Here is a 14,859-nt window from a genome sequence, read left to right as displayed (position 1 = left end):
GAGGTTATGACTGCAGCTTTGGGTGTGATTGGAGTATAAGACATATTGGAGCAGTAGAGGTTATGACTGCAGCTTTGGGCGTGATTGGAGTATAAGACACATTGGAGCAGTAGAGGTTATGACTGCAGCTTTGGGCGTGATTGGAGTATAAGACACATTGGAGCAGTAGAGGTTATGTCTGCAGCTTTGGGTGTGATTGGAGTATAAGAAACGATGGAGTAGTAGAGGTTATACTTGCAGCTTTGGGTGTGATTGGAGTATAAGACACATTGGAGCAGTAGAGGCTATGTCTGCAGCTTTGGGTGTGATTGGAGTATAAGACACATTGGAGCAGTAGAGGCTATGTCTGCAGCTTTGGGTGTGATTGGAGTATAAGACCCATTGGAGCAGTAGAGGTTATGCCTGCAGCTTTGGCTCTGATTGGAGTATAAGACACGTTGAAGCAGTAGAGGTTATGTCTGCAGCTTTGGGTGTGATTGGAGCAGTAGAGGTTATGTCTGCAGCTTTGGGTGTGATTGGAGTATAGGACACATTGGAGCAGTAGAGGTTATGTCTGCAGCTTTGGGTGTGATTGGAGTATAAGACACATTGGAGCAGTAGAGGTTATGTCTGCAGCTTTGGGTGTGGTTAGAGTATAAGACACATTGGAGCAGTAGAGGTTATGTCTGCAGCTTTGGGTGTGATTAGAGTATAAGACACATTGTCGCAGTAGAGGTTATGTCTGCAGCTTTGGGTGTGATTGGAGTATAAGACACATTGGAGCAGTAGAGGTTATGTCTGCAGCTTTGGGTGTGATTGGAGTATAAGACACATTGGAGCAGTAGAGGTTATGTCTGCAGCTTTGGGTGTGATTGGAGCAGTAGAGGTTATGTCTGCAGCTTTGGGTGTGATTGGAATATAAGACACATTGGAGCAGTAGAGGTTTTGGCTGCAGCTTTGTGTGTGATTGGAGTATAAGACACGTTGGAGCAGTAGAGGTTATGTCTGTAGCTTTGGGTGTGATTGGAGTAATAGATACGTTGGAGCAGTAGAGGTTATGTCTACAGCTTTGGGTGTGATTGGAGTATAAGACACGTTGGAGCAGTAGAGGTCATGTCTGTAGCTTTGGGTGTGATTGGAGTATAAGAAACGTTGGAGCAGTAGAGGTCATGTCTGTAGCTTTGGGTGTGATTGGAGTATAAGACACATTGGAGCAGTAGAGGTTATGACTGCAGCTTTGGGTGTGATTGGAGCATCAGACAGGTTGGAGCAGTAGAGGTTATGTCTGCAGCTTTGGGTGTGATTAGAGTATTAGACACATTGGAGCAGTAGAGGTTATGTCTGCAGCTTTGGGTGTGATTGGAGTATAAGACACGTTGGAGCAGTAGAGGTTATGTCTGCAGCTTTGGGTGTGATTGGAGTATAAGACACGTTGGAGCAGTAGAGGTCATGTCTGTAGCTTTGGGTGTGATTGGAGTATAAGACACATTGGAGCAGTAGAGGTTATGTCTGCAGCTTTGGGTGTGATTGGAGTATAAGAAACGGAGCAGTAGAGGTTATGTCTGCAGCTTTAGGTGTGGTTGGAGTATAAGACACATTGGAGTAGAGGTTTTGGCTGCAGCTTTGGGTGTGATTGGAGTATAAGACACATTGGAGCAGTAGAGGTTATGCCTGCAGCTTTGGGTGTGATTGGAGTATAAGACACGTTGGAGCAGTAGAGGTCATGTCTGTAGCTTTGGGTGTGATTGGAGTATAAGACACATTGGAGCAGTAGAGGTTATGTCTGCAGCTTTGGGTGTGATTGGAGTATAAGAAACGGAGCAGTAGAGGTTATGTCTGCAGCTTTGGGTGTGGTTGGAGTATAAGACACATTGGAGGAGTAGAGGTTTTGACTGCAGCTTTGGGTGTGATTGGAGCATAGCACCAGGATACATGTACATAGTGATACAGAACAAGACGTTTTATTGCATCAACATGAACAAATACGAGCGACTGATCATTTATTTACCCAAATATCAGAGGAAAGTCACATGACCTCCAGCACATTCTGTGCAAACAAAAGGAGAACTACGGCCTCATGGAAGACAAATTTAGGAAGGACCTCTGCCCAGCCCCAGGACCTCTCCCCCTGTGCCCGGACCTCTCCCCAACATCAGGACCTCTCCCCCCTTGGGCCGGGACCTCTCCCCCCTTGGGCCAGGTCTTTCTATCCTATAGGTGACGCTGGATGGGGAATGTCTCCTCCAGGCTCCGCTTTCCATTTAACACCTTGGAAAATGTATTTGCATATTTCCCAGAATTCCCTAGTGGAGCATCAATGGCTATAAGTCTCCACGTGCCTGTAAGGCACCTTGATTGGCAAAGTCTCCATAAGGAGAGCACCTTCCTCCTGACCCTGGTCACAACCTCTCACCGGGTCCCTGCGCTGTACTGAGGAGACCCAATCAGGTCAGAACATTGTCCAGCGCCGTCGTGTCATTAGGCTTCTTGTAGGTCATGCTTGATGTCTTACAAAGGAGGCATTTAGCACCTTCCAGACTGTCATGAGGGCGGAGCCTGAGGCTCGGCTGTAGCCTGGAACACCAGAGGGTCTTCATATGTCTGGACATAGGACACAGAAGTATCTTCAGGATCGTGGGGTCACCTCCGGGCTGAGCTCTCACATTGATACTTGGGGGTGACCAGGGACAAACCTCACTATTGAGGTACCTCTTCTACACTGATTTGGTGCCCTGAGGACACGATTGTGGGGTCCATGTGATTATATTGGGTTGGTTGAAGGGTTTGTCCCAGAGGTAACATCCTACATACAAGGTCCTGGAGCTTTCAGGAGTTTCCCGGTCCTACAGCAAAGCAAAACGGACCCCACAGAGACCCAGGAACATCTGATCCAGAGCCCAGCAGTGATCGGGTCACCAGGATCTATTGCAGGACGACAGGGTGTACTATGTGCAGGGGGTGTGTACTATGTGCAGGGGGTGTGTACTATGTGCAGGGGGTGTATACTATGTGCAGGGTGTACTATGTGCAGTGTATAATATGTGCAGGGGGGTGTACTATGTGCAGGGGGTGTGTACTATGTGCAGGGGGTGTGTACTATGTGCAGGGTGTGTACTATGTGCAGGGGGTGTGTACTATGTGCAGGGTGTGTACTATGTGCAGGGTGTGTGTACTATGTGCAGGGTGTACTATGTGCAGGGGGTATGTACTATGTGCAGGGGGTGTGTACTATGTGCAGGGGGTGTGTACTATGTGCAGGGGGTGTGTACTATGTGCAGGGGGTGTACTATGTGCAGGGGGTGTGTACTATGTGCAGGGGGTGTGTACTATGTGCAGGGGGTGTGTACTATGTGCAGGGGGTGTGTACTATGTGCAGGGGGTGTACTATGTGCAGGGGGTGTGTACTATATGCAGGGGGTGTACTATGTGCAGGGGGTGTGTACTATGTGCAGGGGGTGTGTACTATGTGCAGGGGGTGTGTACTATGTGCAGGGGGTGTGTACTATGTGCAGGGGGTGTGTACTATGTGCAGGGGGTGTGTACTATGTGCAGGGGGTGTGTACTATGTGCAGGGGGTGTGTACTATGTGCAGGGGGTGTGTACTATGTGCAGGGGGTGTGTACAATATGTGCAGGGGGGTGTACAATATGTGCAGGGTGTGTACAATATGTGCAGGAGATGTGTACTTTGTGCAAGGGGGTGTGTGTACTATGTGCAGGGGGGTGTGTGTACTATGTGCAGTGTGTACCGTGTGCGTACTATACTCCTCTCCCTGCTGTGCTCTGCTCTGTGTGACGCTCTCTCCTCTCCCTGCTGTGCTTTGCTCTGTGTGACGCACTCTCCTCTCCCTGCTGTGCCGTGCTCTGTGTGATGCTCTCTCCTGTCCCTGCTGTGCTCTGCTCTGTGTGACGCTCTCTCCTCTCCCTGCTGTGCTTTGCTCTGTGTGACGCTCTCTCCTCTCCCTGCTGTGCTCTGCTCTGTGTGATGTCCTCTCCTCTCCCTGCTGTGCTCTGCTCTGTATGACGCTCTCTCCTCTCCCTGCTGTGCTCTGCTCTGTGTGACGCTCTCTCCTGTCCCTGCTGTGTTCTGCTCTGTGTGACGCTCTCTCCTCTCCCTGCTGTGCTCTGTGTGATGCTCTCTCCTCTCCCTGCTGTGCTTTGCTCTGTGTGACGCTCTCTCCTCTCCCTGCTGTGCTTTGCTGTGTGACGCTCTCTCCTCTCCCTGCTGTGCTCTGTGTGACGCTCTCTCCTCTCCCTGCTGTGCTCTGTGTGATGCTCTCTCCTCTCCCTGCTGTGCTTTGCTCTGTGTGACGCTCTCTCCTCTCCCTGCTGTGCTCTGTGTGACGCTCTCTCCTCTCCCTGCTGTGCTTTGCTCTGTGTGACGCTCTCTCCTCTCCCTGCTGTGCTTTGCTCTGTGTGACGCTCTCTCCTCTCCCTGCTGTGCTCTGCTCTGTGTGACGCTCTCTCCTCTCCCTGCTGTGCTCTGCTCTGTGTGATGCTCTCTCCTCTCCCTGCTGTGCTCTGCTCTGTGTGACGCTCTCTCCTGTCCCTGCTGTGCTCTGCGTGACGCTCTCTCCTGTCCCTGCTGTGCTCTGCTCTGTGTGACGCTCTCTCCTGTCCCTGCTGTGCTCTGCTCTGTGTGACGCTCTCTCCTGTCCCTGCTGTGCTCTGCTCTGTGTGACGCTCTCTCCTGTCCCTGCTGTGCTCTGTGTGACGCTCTCTCCTGTCCCTGCTGTGCTCTGCTCTGTGTGACGCTCTCTCCTCTCCCTGCTCTGCTCTGTGTGTGACGCTCTCTCCTCTCCCTGCTGTGCTCTGCTCTGTGTGACGCTCTATCTCCTGCCCCTGCTGTGCTCTGCGTGACGCTCTCTCCTCTCCCTGCTGTGCTGTGTGATGCTCTCTCCTCTCCCTGCTGTGCTCTGCTCTGTGTGACGCTCTCTCCTCTCCCTGCTGTGCTCTGTGTGACGCTCTCTCCTCTCCCTGCTGTGCTCTGCTCTGTGTGACGCTCTCTCCTCTCCCTGCTGTGCTCTGCTCTGTGTGACGCTCTCTCCTCTCCCTGCTGTGCTCTGCTCTGTGTGACGCTCTCTCCTCTCCCTGCTGTGCTCTGCTCTGTGTGATGCTCTCTCCTCTCCCTGCTGTGCTCTGCTCTGTGTGATGTCTTCTTCTCTCCCTGCTGTGCTGTGTGACGCTCTCTCCTGTCCCTGCTGTGCTCTGTGTGATATAACGAGCCGCGCACCTGTGTGATATATAACGAGCCGCGCGCCTGCGCGATATATAACGAGCCGCGCGCCTGCGTGATATATAACGAGCCGCGCATCTGTGTGACCACGGTCAGAATTTCATGCACTGGAAGTAACAATGAAGCTTTCCATAGAATGTCAGCCATAGCCAAAAACGTTGTTACAAGTCTGAGAATTCTGGAATATTTTATCTTTACAACATCACAAACTCATTCACACCCCCTAAGAAGGCCGATCAGCCCCGAAAAAGAGAGGAGAGGATAATGCGGAGAATCTCCATAAGGAATTGCCTCCACATCGGCAGTGAACGGGGTAAGCTCATCGGAGCTTTTACATCTCTGCAGTGACCAAACCTCTCATTAGCAGAAAGAGTCAGAAGGCTACACTCACCTTTACTGAGTGTCCACCCCTCATTTTAGTAATGAAAGTAATGGGAAACATTATGTTCACCGAAAAACTGGTGAAAGACTGCACCCAAAGTGTGTAACGAAGTCAGTGAAAGGAAGGAAGTGGTGGAGGAAGTGTCAGGCTTTGGGGAATATCCTCTGCAGCAGGAGTTGGACCTCTCATACAGCTACATGGCAGAGGGACCACAAGTATCAGAACCTTCTATAACAACACATATTTTGGTAATTGTGTAAAACCCTGTTCTAGTGACCTGGAGACCCCTTAGACAAATCCATCAGAATGTTCAGCAATGGAGAGGACATTACGTCTGTGATCAGACCTTGTTCTCTAATTTTGATCATTTGATGTATAAGACATATCCATCTCCCTCTCTTCTTGAATGAGGCAAAAACGGCTGAGCATGTTCTGTGGCTATATCCAGGACTCCTACTGACTCTAAAGGAGGTTGAGCATCCAGTAGGACCATCGCTCCATGCAGAGAGTAAAAGGGAGTTTAGAAGACCTTCAAACTCCAGATTGGAGGGATCCGCACCCATAAGACATCTAGCACATAAATGGTCTAGATAGGATCACCCCTTCACACAGGATATACAGTTCTCATGATCTGTGACTCTAGACGATGTCTAGCGCCCACGGCCAGTAACGGGCACGTGCCGCCATCTAGTGGTAACAAATGAAAACGCCAGCAACAAAGAGACTACAAGAGGACGCGGGTGGTAACGAGGCCATGTGCTTGTATGTATAGGCAGATTGTATTAACTTAAAACTTTACAAGAATAAAACAAGTAAAATATGTTACAACGGAGGAGAAACGGCGCAGACTATAAAATTATAAAACTTACATCCACTACCAGGCGGGATACAATATAAAACACAATATGGCAGGATAGTTATACATACAAATGGCTCCTTAGAGGAGCTTATCGACCACCTGGACCTCTAAATTTCCTTTGGCTCTCTTTAATATGTCATGGGTCATGGCCAGCTGGTCCAGAATGAGCTTCTCAATGTCCTCCTTCATCTGGTTTTCGGAGTAGACCCTCTTGACCATGCCTGATAACAACTTCTCTTGCTCCAGGACCCTCTTTCGAAGCCGAGTGATCTCAAGGGTTGCTTCTTCCTCTTGGTTGATGCTGTATGGGCTGTGAATCTGTAAGGGTAAGGACACCCTCCACAACAGCTTCAGCAAACAACCTGCTTCCTCCAGCGACTGCTTTGTTCTAGAAAGTTTCTCAAAAAATATACTCCCAAAATGTTCAGTCATGTTGAGAACCGCAGTCTGTACTCCGTGGTCGATGAAAGCCTCCATCTCCTGCAGGACGTTCCTTGCTTCCAAAATTTGCTTTCGTAAAGCATTGTAGTCCTCAACCAAGCCTAGCACGTGGCAGCCACGTTTGTCTGCCCACATTCTGTGTCCAGGGACCAGGCGCGAGGGGGTGTACAGCAAGCTGTCTGCTGAATGGTCACTATAAGCGTCCTCCTCCCCATAGAGGGCATCACTCAGCTTGTACTCCAACTCCTTCAGCCACTCCACGGTCTGATTAATCTGCTCCCGAAATCCCAGAGTGATGTTAGAATCCAAGGCGCTGGCAGGGAATAGGTTCTCAAAAGCCTTCAAGACGTTGTAGAAGTTCTTTGAACATACAACACTGAGGTTGTGACTCTCCTTAATCTTCTGCCTTTGGAGAGACAGCTCTCTCGCCTGTGACTGCACTAACAAGTCGTACTGTGAAAGAGAAGTAGAGTCTTCATAGGACCTCCCAGAGCGGGACATCTTGGCATGCTTGGATGAGGTGTGCATGGTGCTGATTCTTTTGGAGCAGGTAAGAATTTCTCTGTTGTTGGCACATTCTGTACAGTGACTGTCATGATGGCAGCGGAGTGCAACGACATTCTGACTAGTGACATTAGGCTGACAGACCTCATCTCCGAAATCTGACGTGGCATCAGTATTGATAACATTTACAGAATTGGTGATGGTCTTGTCTAAGAAGGATTGCTCAGAGAGGTCATCGTCTGCATCTGATCCGTGAAGCTTCAGAGAGTCATCGGTGCTGTCTGTGGACCTCTGCTCTGCTTGGAGCTTCTCGATCTCCGTCTGTGCTTGTTTCAGCTGTTCTGTGAGCCTGTAGTTCTCCACTTGTAGCGCCTCCTGTAATGTTTGGCCGGCAGACTGCACTTCGGTGGAGCCCTCTAGTACCTTGAGTTTTATCACTGCTGCCTCCAGCTCCTTTTGAGTTGTCCTTAACTGATTGGACAGGTGTTGAGTTTCTGTCAGTAGTTGTCCCTGTAGGGCTCGGTGCGTTGGCTCCATTTCTTCTTTACATGACGATGATAATCCAGGAGCGCTGTTCTCGTGTATCTCGATTTGCATCTGTGTAAGTTTTAGCTGTGTGTAGAGCCGCTGATTCTCTGCCTCAAGCTCTTTCTCCAAGACTTGCTCCACAGACTTTCTCGGCTCATCCTTGTGGATACACAAGTTACAACCAGAGGTGCCTCGAAGCAGTGTCTCGTTTTCCCTTTGTACTTGTTCTAATTGCTCTGTGAGCCGGTGATTTTCGGCCTGTAGCTCTCTCTGTAAGGTTTCGTCTGTAAACTTAAGTAACACTTTGTTAGATATCGTTGAATGAGGTTCAGAGTCTTCATGTATTAATCCTTTGGCCTTCAGTGTCTGGATCTCGGTTTGTGCTGGTTTTAGATCTTCTGTTTTGGCCTGCAGTCCTCTCAGTAAGGTTTGGCCTGTGGACTCCATTAGCAATTTATTGGAGCTTAATGATTCTGCTGCAGAATATTCTTTATGTAGTTCTTTAGCTTTCAGTGTCTGGATCTCGGTTTGTGCTAGTTTTAGCTGTTTAGAGAGCTGGATATTTTCATCTTTTACCTCTTTCAGTAAGGTTTGGTCTGAAGACGGGATCAGCACTTTGTCGGAGCTTGAGGAATCACCTGGAGCATCTTTATATATTATTCCTTTTAATGTCTGGATCTCGATTTGTGCTCGTTTTAGCTGTTCATAGAGCTGGATATTTTCAGCCTGTAGTTCTTTCAGTAAGGTTTGGTCTGTAGACTCTTTGAGCCCTTTGTAGGATGTTGAGGAATCTGCTGCTGTGTCCTCCTGTGTTATTCCTTCATTGGCTTTTGGTGTCTGGATTTCGGTTTGTGCCAGTTTTAGCTGTGGGCTGAGGTGGATATTTCCAAATTGCAGCTCTTTCAGTAAGGTTTGGTCAGTAGACTCAATAGTAGACGTAATTAATCCTTCATTGTCGTTCATGGTCTGGATCTCGGTTTGTGTTAGTTTTACCTGTTGGCAGAGCTGGATATTTTTGTCTGTAGTCTCTCGATGCTCTTTCATGGGCAGTTCGGGAGCACCATCCTTATTTTTTATTGGGTCTTCATGTGCTGTACGTGTCTCGATCTCCCTTTGTGCTTGCTTCAGCTGCTCAGAGAGCCTGTAGTTCTCTTCCTGTAATTTTCTGAAGGCTTTTTCTACAGACTCCCTTTCCCTGCTGTTATAAAAGTCTTCCTCTTGACACACTGACAACTCTTCACTTACTTTAGGTGTTGTGCTCTCACTTCTGGCGGAGTCTACCCCCTCTGACAGTATGTGATTCCCTTGCTCTTGCTGTGTAGGTTCCTTCTGTTCTCGACCAGGACTTCCCTTTTCAAGTACAAAGTCTTTGTTTTCTTTAAATGACTTGGCTTCGACTTCTACAGATTTTACCTCCTCGCGAGACTGGCGGTCTATCTGCAGCTCCTGCGGACACTCATGATCTTCTTCTTTGTCAGAGGCCGGTGCTAAGGGAGTCTTTATCTTTGTATTTAGGGAAGATTTTAAAAAAACAGGAAGTCTGGATTTCTTAGAGTTCTGAATGAATCTATCCACCTTTTCTTGTTTACATCCTTGGATGTCATTCGTCTTATGGGGAAGCCTCTGTGATTGAATGTTTTCTTCATCTTGTAGGGTCCACGCCAATTCTTCACTTTTGTAAGGTGACCTGGGAACATCAGCAGAGAAGGTCTCCAGCTCGGTCTGGGTGGCAGAAGAGGTTTGCATGTTTTTGCTATTGTCTCCCTTAACCGGGCTCTTAACATTAAATAATAGGCCTGACCGATATTCCTGGTGAGATTTAAGATTTGCTTCATCTTCATCTTGTGTTTGGGTTGCAGCATCTTCCATGACAGCTTCCGAAATGTGCACATTATTTTCATATGGAGCTCTGGCAAAGAAATGGTCATTGTGGTCGAGGTGATCCAGACTTAAGTATGATGTTTGATCTCCGAGAAAGGACATGCTGTCATCTCCTCTATATTTAGCCATGATTTGGGCTTCCATGATCTTGCGGAGTTCTTGGTTAGCACGAATATTCTCCTCCAGCCATTTCCGTAACAAGGCGGTGGACTCGAGCTCTTTGTGGAGGTTTCCGGACTCTCTCTCGTAGTTCAGTAATCTGCTGTAAATGTCTTGTTCTGCCTGAAGTGTAAAGATCACCTTCTTGTACTCAGGGTGACTGCTTTCTTTGAGGCTTTGGGTCTGGGCCTGCTGGGCATTTTCTCTTGCTTTGGTTAGAGCAGCGTTCAAGTTCTCTACCTCGTTAAAGAGTTTGTTATTCTCCTTGGTCTTCTTCTTCAGTGCCAGGGTCAGACCTTGTATGGCTTTCTCTCTCTTTAAGGAGTTCTTCTCCTCGGCAGCGGAGGCAGCTCTGTTGGCCTCTAGCTTCTGCTGGAGCTCATTAATTACATTGTCCATCTCTCTTATCTTTTTCTGCCACTCGTTGACTTCTTCTGTACCATCCACAATGTCTTTATGAGGCAGTCCTGACAAGTCTTTACCATCACCCTCCCGGTACAGATCACTCTTTCCCATCTTGTCCTCCTCAGATGGCATCATGGAGGCAATCTGTTTCTCCAGCTGGGCTATTAGAGCGTCTTTGGAGTGGACAGTCTCGTTTAGACATTGTATGATCCAGTCTCTCTCTTCCAGGACCCCCATGCTTTTGCTGTACTGTTCATTGACTGCTATGAGACGCTCCTCAGCGCTGAATCGTTGCATCCGCTCCTGGTCGAGTAGCACACACACCTTCTCCAGCTCTGCTTTCTCGTGATCTATTGCGGTCTCCAGTAGATGGACTTTGTGGTGGTGGGTATCTGCCATGTCTTGGAGGTCTTTGAGGTGCTCGTCCTGTAGTCTCTGTACAGTCAGGTCATGTTGGCTGGCCAGGCTTTCCATAGCTTTGGAGGCCCGGACCAGCAGGTTGTGCTTCTCCTGGAAGTCATGTTTGAGGCTCTCCACCTCCACCTTGAGCTCGATGTTCATTCGGTGGAGCTCGTCGCTGCTGCTGTCGCCCCGTCGCTGGACCTGCTCCTCCAGGAAGTAGATGCGCAGCTTCAGATTGAAGTTCTCCTTCTTCAGCTCCGTGATCTGTTTCTCAAAGTCCTTCATAGTGTGCGCCCGCTCCACCGACAGCCTCTCGTAGCCCGAGCTGGGGTGGGGAGCTCCGTCATACATGGAGGTGGGGGACGGGGAGCGCTCGTAACCAGACATGGCATGCCAGGCCCTCTCGTAACCATTGCGGCTGCTGTGGTCTCTGTAGGAGTCCATGGCTGTCTCTCTCCTCCCCCTCATGGCTCTGTCGTCTCTCTGAGGGTCCTTGGCGGTCTCTTTCCTCCCCCTCATGGCTCTGTCTTCTCTCTGAGGGTCCTTGGAGGTCTCTCTCCTCACTGTCATGGCTCGGTCCTCTCTCTGGGGGTCCATGGTGGTCTCTTTCCTCCCCCTCATGGCAATGTCACCTCCACCATGGGCATGAGCCAGGTTTCCCGTGCCCCCAGCTCTCTCACCGTCTCTGCCATCACCTCTCTCCGCTGTGTGGCCGTCTCTCTCCGCTGTGTGGCTGTCTCTCTCCGCTGAGGGCCTGTCTCTCCTGTCAGTCACGGAGCCGCCGCCGTTTCCCGCCTTTTCTGTGGCGCTGTCGGTCTCCATTCTGCGCGCCGCGGTCTCTCACACGGTCAGAATATAACGGCCACAACGGCCGCGATTCAAAACTCCGCCGCCATCTTACATGGTGAACGCGCTCGGCAACCGTTACAGCTGGAGCGCGCGCGCGCACGCCCACACACACCGCCAACCAGTGCGCGTGCGCTCGAAGAAGAGCCCGCCTAAGGCGCATGTGCGGAAGAGTCACTAGCAATAACGCGCCTGCTGTACGGAAGAGTGACTGCGCGTGCGCGTATAGCCTCCTACTGTACGGAAAGGTGATTGGGGATAAGGCGCCGAAACTGCCCCCAATCTGAGAGCGGCAGGAGCCCATATTCTGTCATATAGGTGTCCCCTGTGTATAAGGACCTGCTCAGCAGCTTCATGCACGGATCCAATTATGAGAACTATCCATTGGTAATCATGTCTTTATTGTAACCAATCACTGCTCAGCTTTGATGTTTCCAGCGCAGTGTAATGAATAAAAGCTGAGCTCTGATTGGTGGCTGTAGCACTAGGCCCGTGTGGCAGAATGGCGCCTGTTTCCGGGTGTCGTGCGTCCTCCCTGTCACACGACGGCGCAAAATGTGACACAAACAGGAAAAGTTCACAACACGGAAAGCAAAATGTGTTTTATTATAGTTAAAAAGTGAAAAGATGTAAAAGAAAAAATACTATAAAAGTATCGATGTCACATATGGGGGACATTTACTATATTAACTGCTACGGGGTCTCCATATCCCCCCATCTGTCATAGTGCACAGTACACAGTGTGGTGGTGGTGGGGGGGGGGGGGGGTATATATGATATATGTGGGGGCACAGTGTGGTCAGTTGTGGTGTGAGGGGTATATATGATATATGTGGGGCACAGTGTGGTCAGTTGTGGTGTGAGGGGTATATATGATATATGTGGGGCACAGTGTGGTCAGTTGTGGTGTGAGGGGTATATATGATATATGTGGGGGTACAGTGTGGACAGTTGTGGTGTGAGGGGTATATATGATATATGTGGGGGTACAGTGTGGACAGTTGTGGTGTGAGGGGTATATATGATATATGTGGGGGTACAGTGTGGTCAGTTGTGGTGTGAAGGGTATATATGATATATGTGGGGGCACAGTGTGGTCAGTTGTGGTGTGAGGGGTATATATGATATATGTGGGGCACAGTGTGGTCAGTTGTGGTGTGAGGGGTATATATGATATATAGGGGTACATTGTGGTGTGAGGGGTATATATGATATATGTGGGGGTACAGTGTGGTCAGTTCTGGTGTGAGGGATATATATGATATATGTGGGGCACAGTGTGGTCAGTTGTGGTGTGAGGGGTATATATGATATATAGGGGTACATTGTGGTGTGAGGGGTATATATGATATATGTGGGGGTACAGTGTGGTCAGTTCTGGTGTGAGGGGTATATATGATATATGTGGGGGTACAGTGTGGGCAGTTGTGGTGTGAGGGGTATATATGATATATGTGGGGGCACAGTGTGGTCAGTTGTGGTGTGAGGAGTATATATGATATATGTGGGGGCACAGTGTGGTCAGTTGTGGTGTGAGGTGTATATATGATATATTTGGGGGCACAGTGTGGTCAGTTGTGGTGTGAGGGGTATATATGATATATGTGGGGGGCACAGTGTGGTCAGTTGTGGTGTGAGGGGTATATATGATATATGTGAGGGCACAGTGTGGGCAGTTGTGGTGTGAGGGGTATATATGATATATGATGGAGCACAGTGTGGACAGTTGTGGTGTGAGGGGTATATATGATATATTTGGGGGCACAGTGTGGTCAGTTGTGTGAGGGGTATATATGATATATGTGGGGGTGCAGTGTGGTCAGTTGTGGTGTGAGGGGTATATATGATATATGTGGGGGGCACAGTGTGGTCAAATGTGGTGTGAGGGGTATATATGATATATGTGGGGGCACAGTGTGGTCAGTTATGGTGTGAGGGGTATATATGATATATGTGGGGTACAATGTGGTCAGTTGTGGTGTGAGGGGTATATATGATATATGTGGGGGCACAGTGTGGTCAGTTGTGGTGTGAGGGGTATATATGATATATGTGGGGGCACAGTGTGGTCAGGTGAGGTGTGAGGGGTATATATGATATATGTGGGGGTACAGTGTGGTCAGTTGTGGTGTGAGGGGTATATATAATATATGTGGGGGTACAGTGTGGTCAGGTGAGGTGTGAGCGGTATATATGATATATGTGGGGGTACAGTGTGGTCAGTTGTGGTGTGAGGGGTATATATAATATATGTGGGGGGCACAGTGTGGTCAGTTGTGGTGTGAGGGGTATATATGATGTATGTGGAGGTACAGTGTGGTCAGTTGTGGTGTGAGGGGTATATATGATATATGTGGGGGTACAGTGTGGACAGTTGTGGTGTGAGGGGTATATATGATGTATGTGGAGGTACAGTGTGGTCAGTTGTGGTGTGAGGGGTATATATGATATATGTGGAGGTACAGTGTGGTCAGTTGTGGTGTGAGGGGTATATATGATATATGTGGGGGCACAGTGTGGTCAGTTGTGGTGTGAGGGGTATATATGATATATGTGGGGGGCACAGTGTGGTCAGTTGTGGTGTGAGGGGTATATATGATATATGTGGGGGCACAGTGTGGTCAGTTGTGGTGTGAGGGGTATATATGATATATGTGGGGGCACAGTGTGGTCAGTTGTGGTGTGAGGGGTATATATGATATATGTGGGGGCACAGTGTGGTCAGTTGTGGTGTGAGGGGTATATATGATATACGTGGTGGCACAGTGTGGACAGTTGTTATGTGAGCGGTATATATGATATATGTGGGGGCACAGTGTGGTCAGTTGTGGTGTGAGGGGTATATATGATATATGTGGGGAGCACAGTGTGGTCAGATGTGGTGTGAGGGGTATATATGATACATGTGGGGGTACAGTGTGGTCAGTTGTGGTGTGAGGGGTATATATGATATATGTGGGGGCACAGTGTGGTCAGTTGTGGTGTGAGGGGTGTATATGATATATGTGGGGGTACAGTGTGGACAGTTGTGGTGTGAGGGGTATATATGATATATGTGGGGGGCACAGTGTGGTCAGTTGTGGTGTGAGGGGTATATATGATATATGTGGGGGCACAGTGTGGTCAGTTGTGGTGTGATGGGTATATATGATATATGTGGGAGCACAGTGTGGTCAGTTGTGGTGTGAGGGGTATATATGATATATGTGGGGGCACAGTGTGGTCAGTTGTGGTGTGA

General features: G+C 49.1%; 1 protein-coding gene across 1 annotated transcript; it reads right to left on the bottom strand.

Annotated features, from left to right (window-relative positions):
• Positions 1-6,340: 6,340 nt before the first annotated feature.
• Positions 6,341-11,757, bottom strand: LOC140117137 (uncharacterized). The gene has a single exon (XM_072133593.1). It carries the CDS (start codon positions 11,595-11,597, stop codon positions 6,534-6,536), a length of 5,064 nt encoding a protein of 1,687 aa, XP_071989694.1. The 5' UTR covers positions 11,598-11,757; the 3' UTR covers positions 6,341-6,533.
• Positions 11,758-14,859: the final 3,102 nt, after the last annotated feature.

Source organism: Engystomops pustulosus, chromosome 2, assembly GCF_040894005.1.
Source record: "Engystomops pustulosus chromosome 2, aEngPut4.maternal, whole genome shotgun sequence".
NCBI lineage: Eukaryota > Metazoa > Chordata > Amphibia > Anura > Leptodactylidae > Engystomops > Engystomops pustulosus.
Note: the sequence above shows the minus strand (reverse complement) of the source record. Positions and strands in the feature narration are given on the sequence as shown.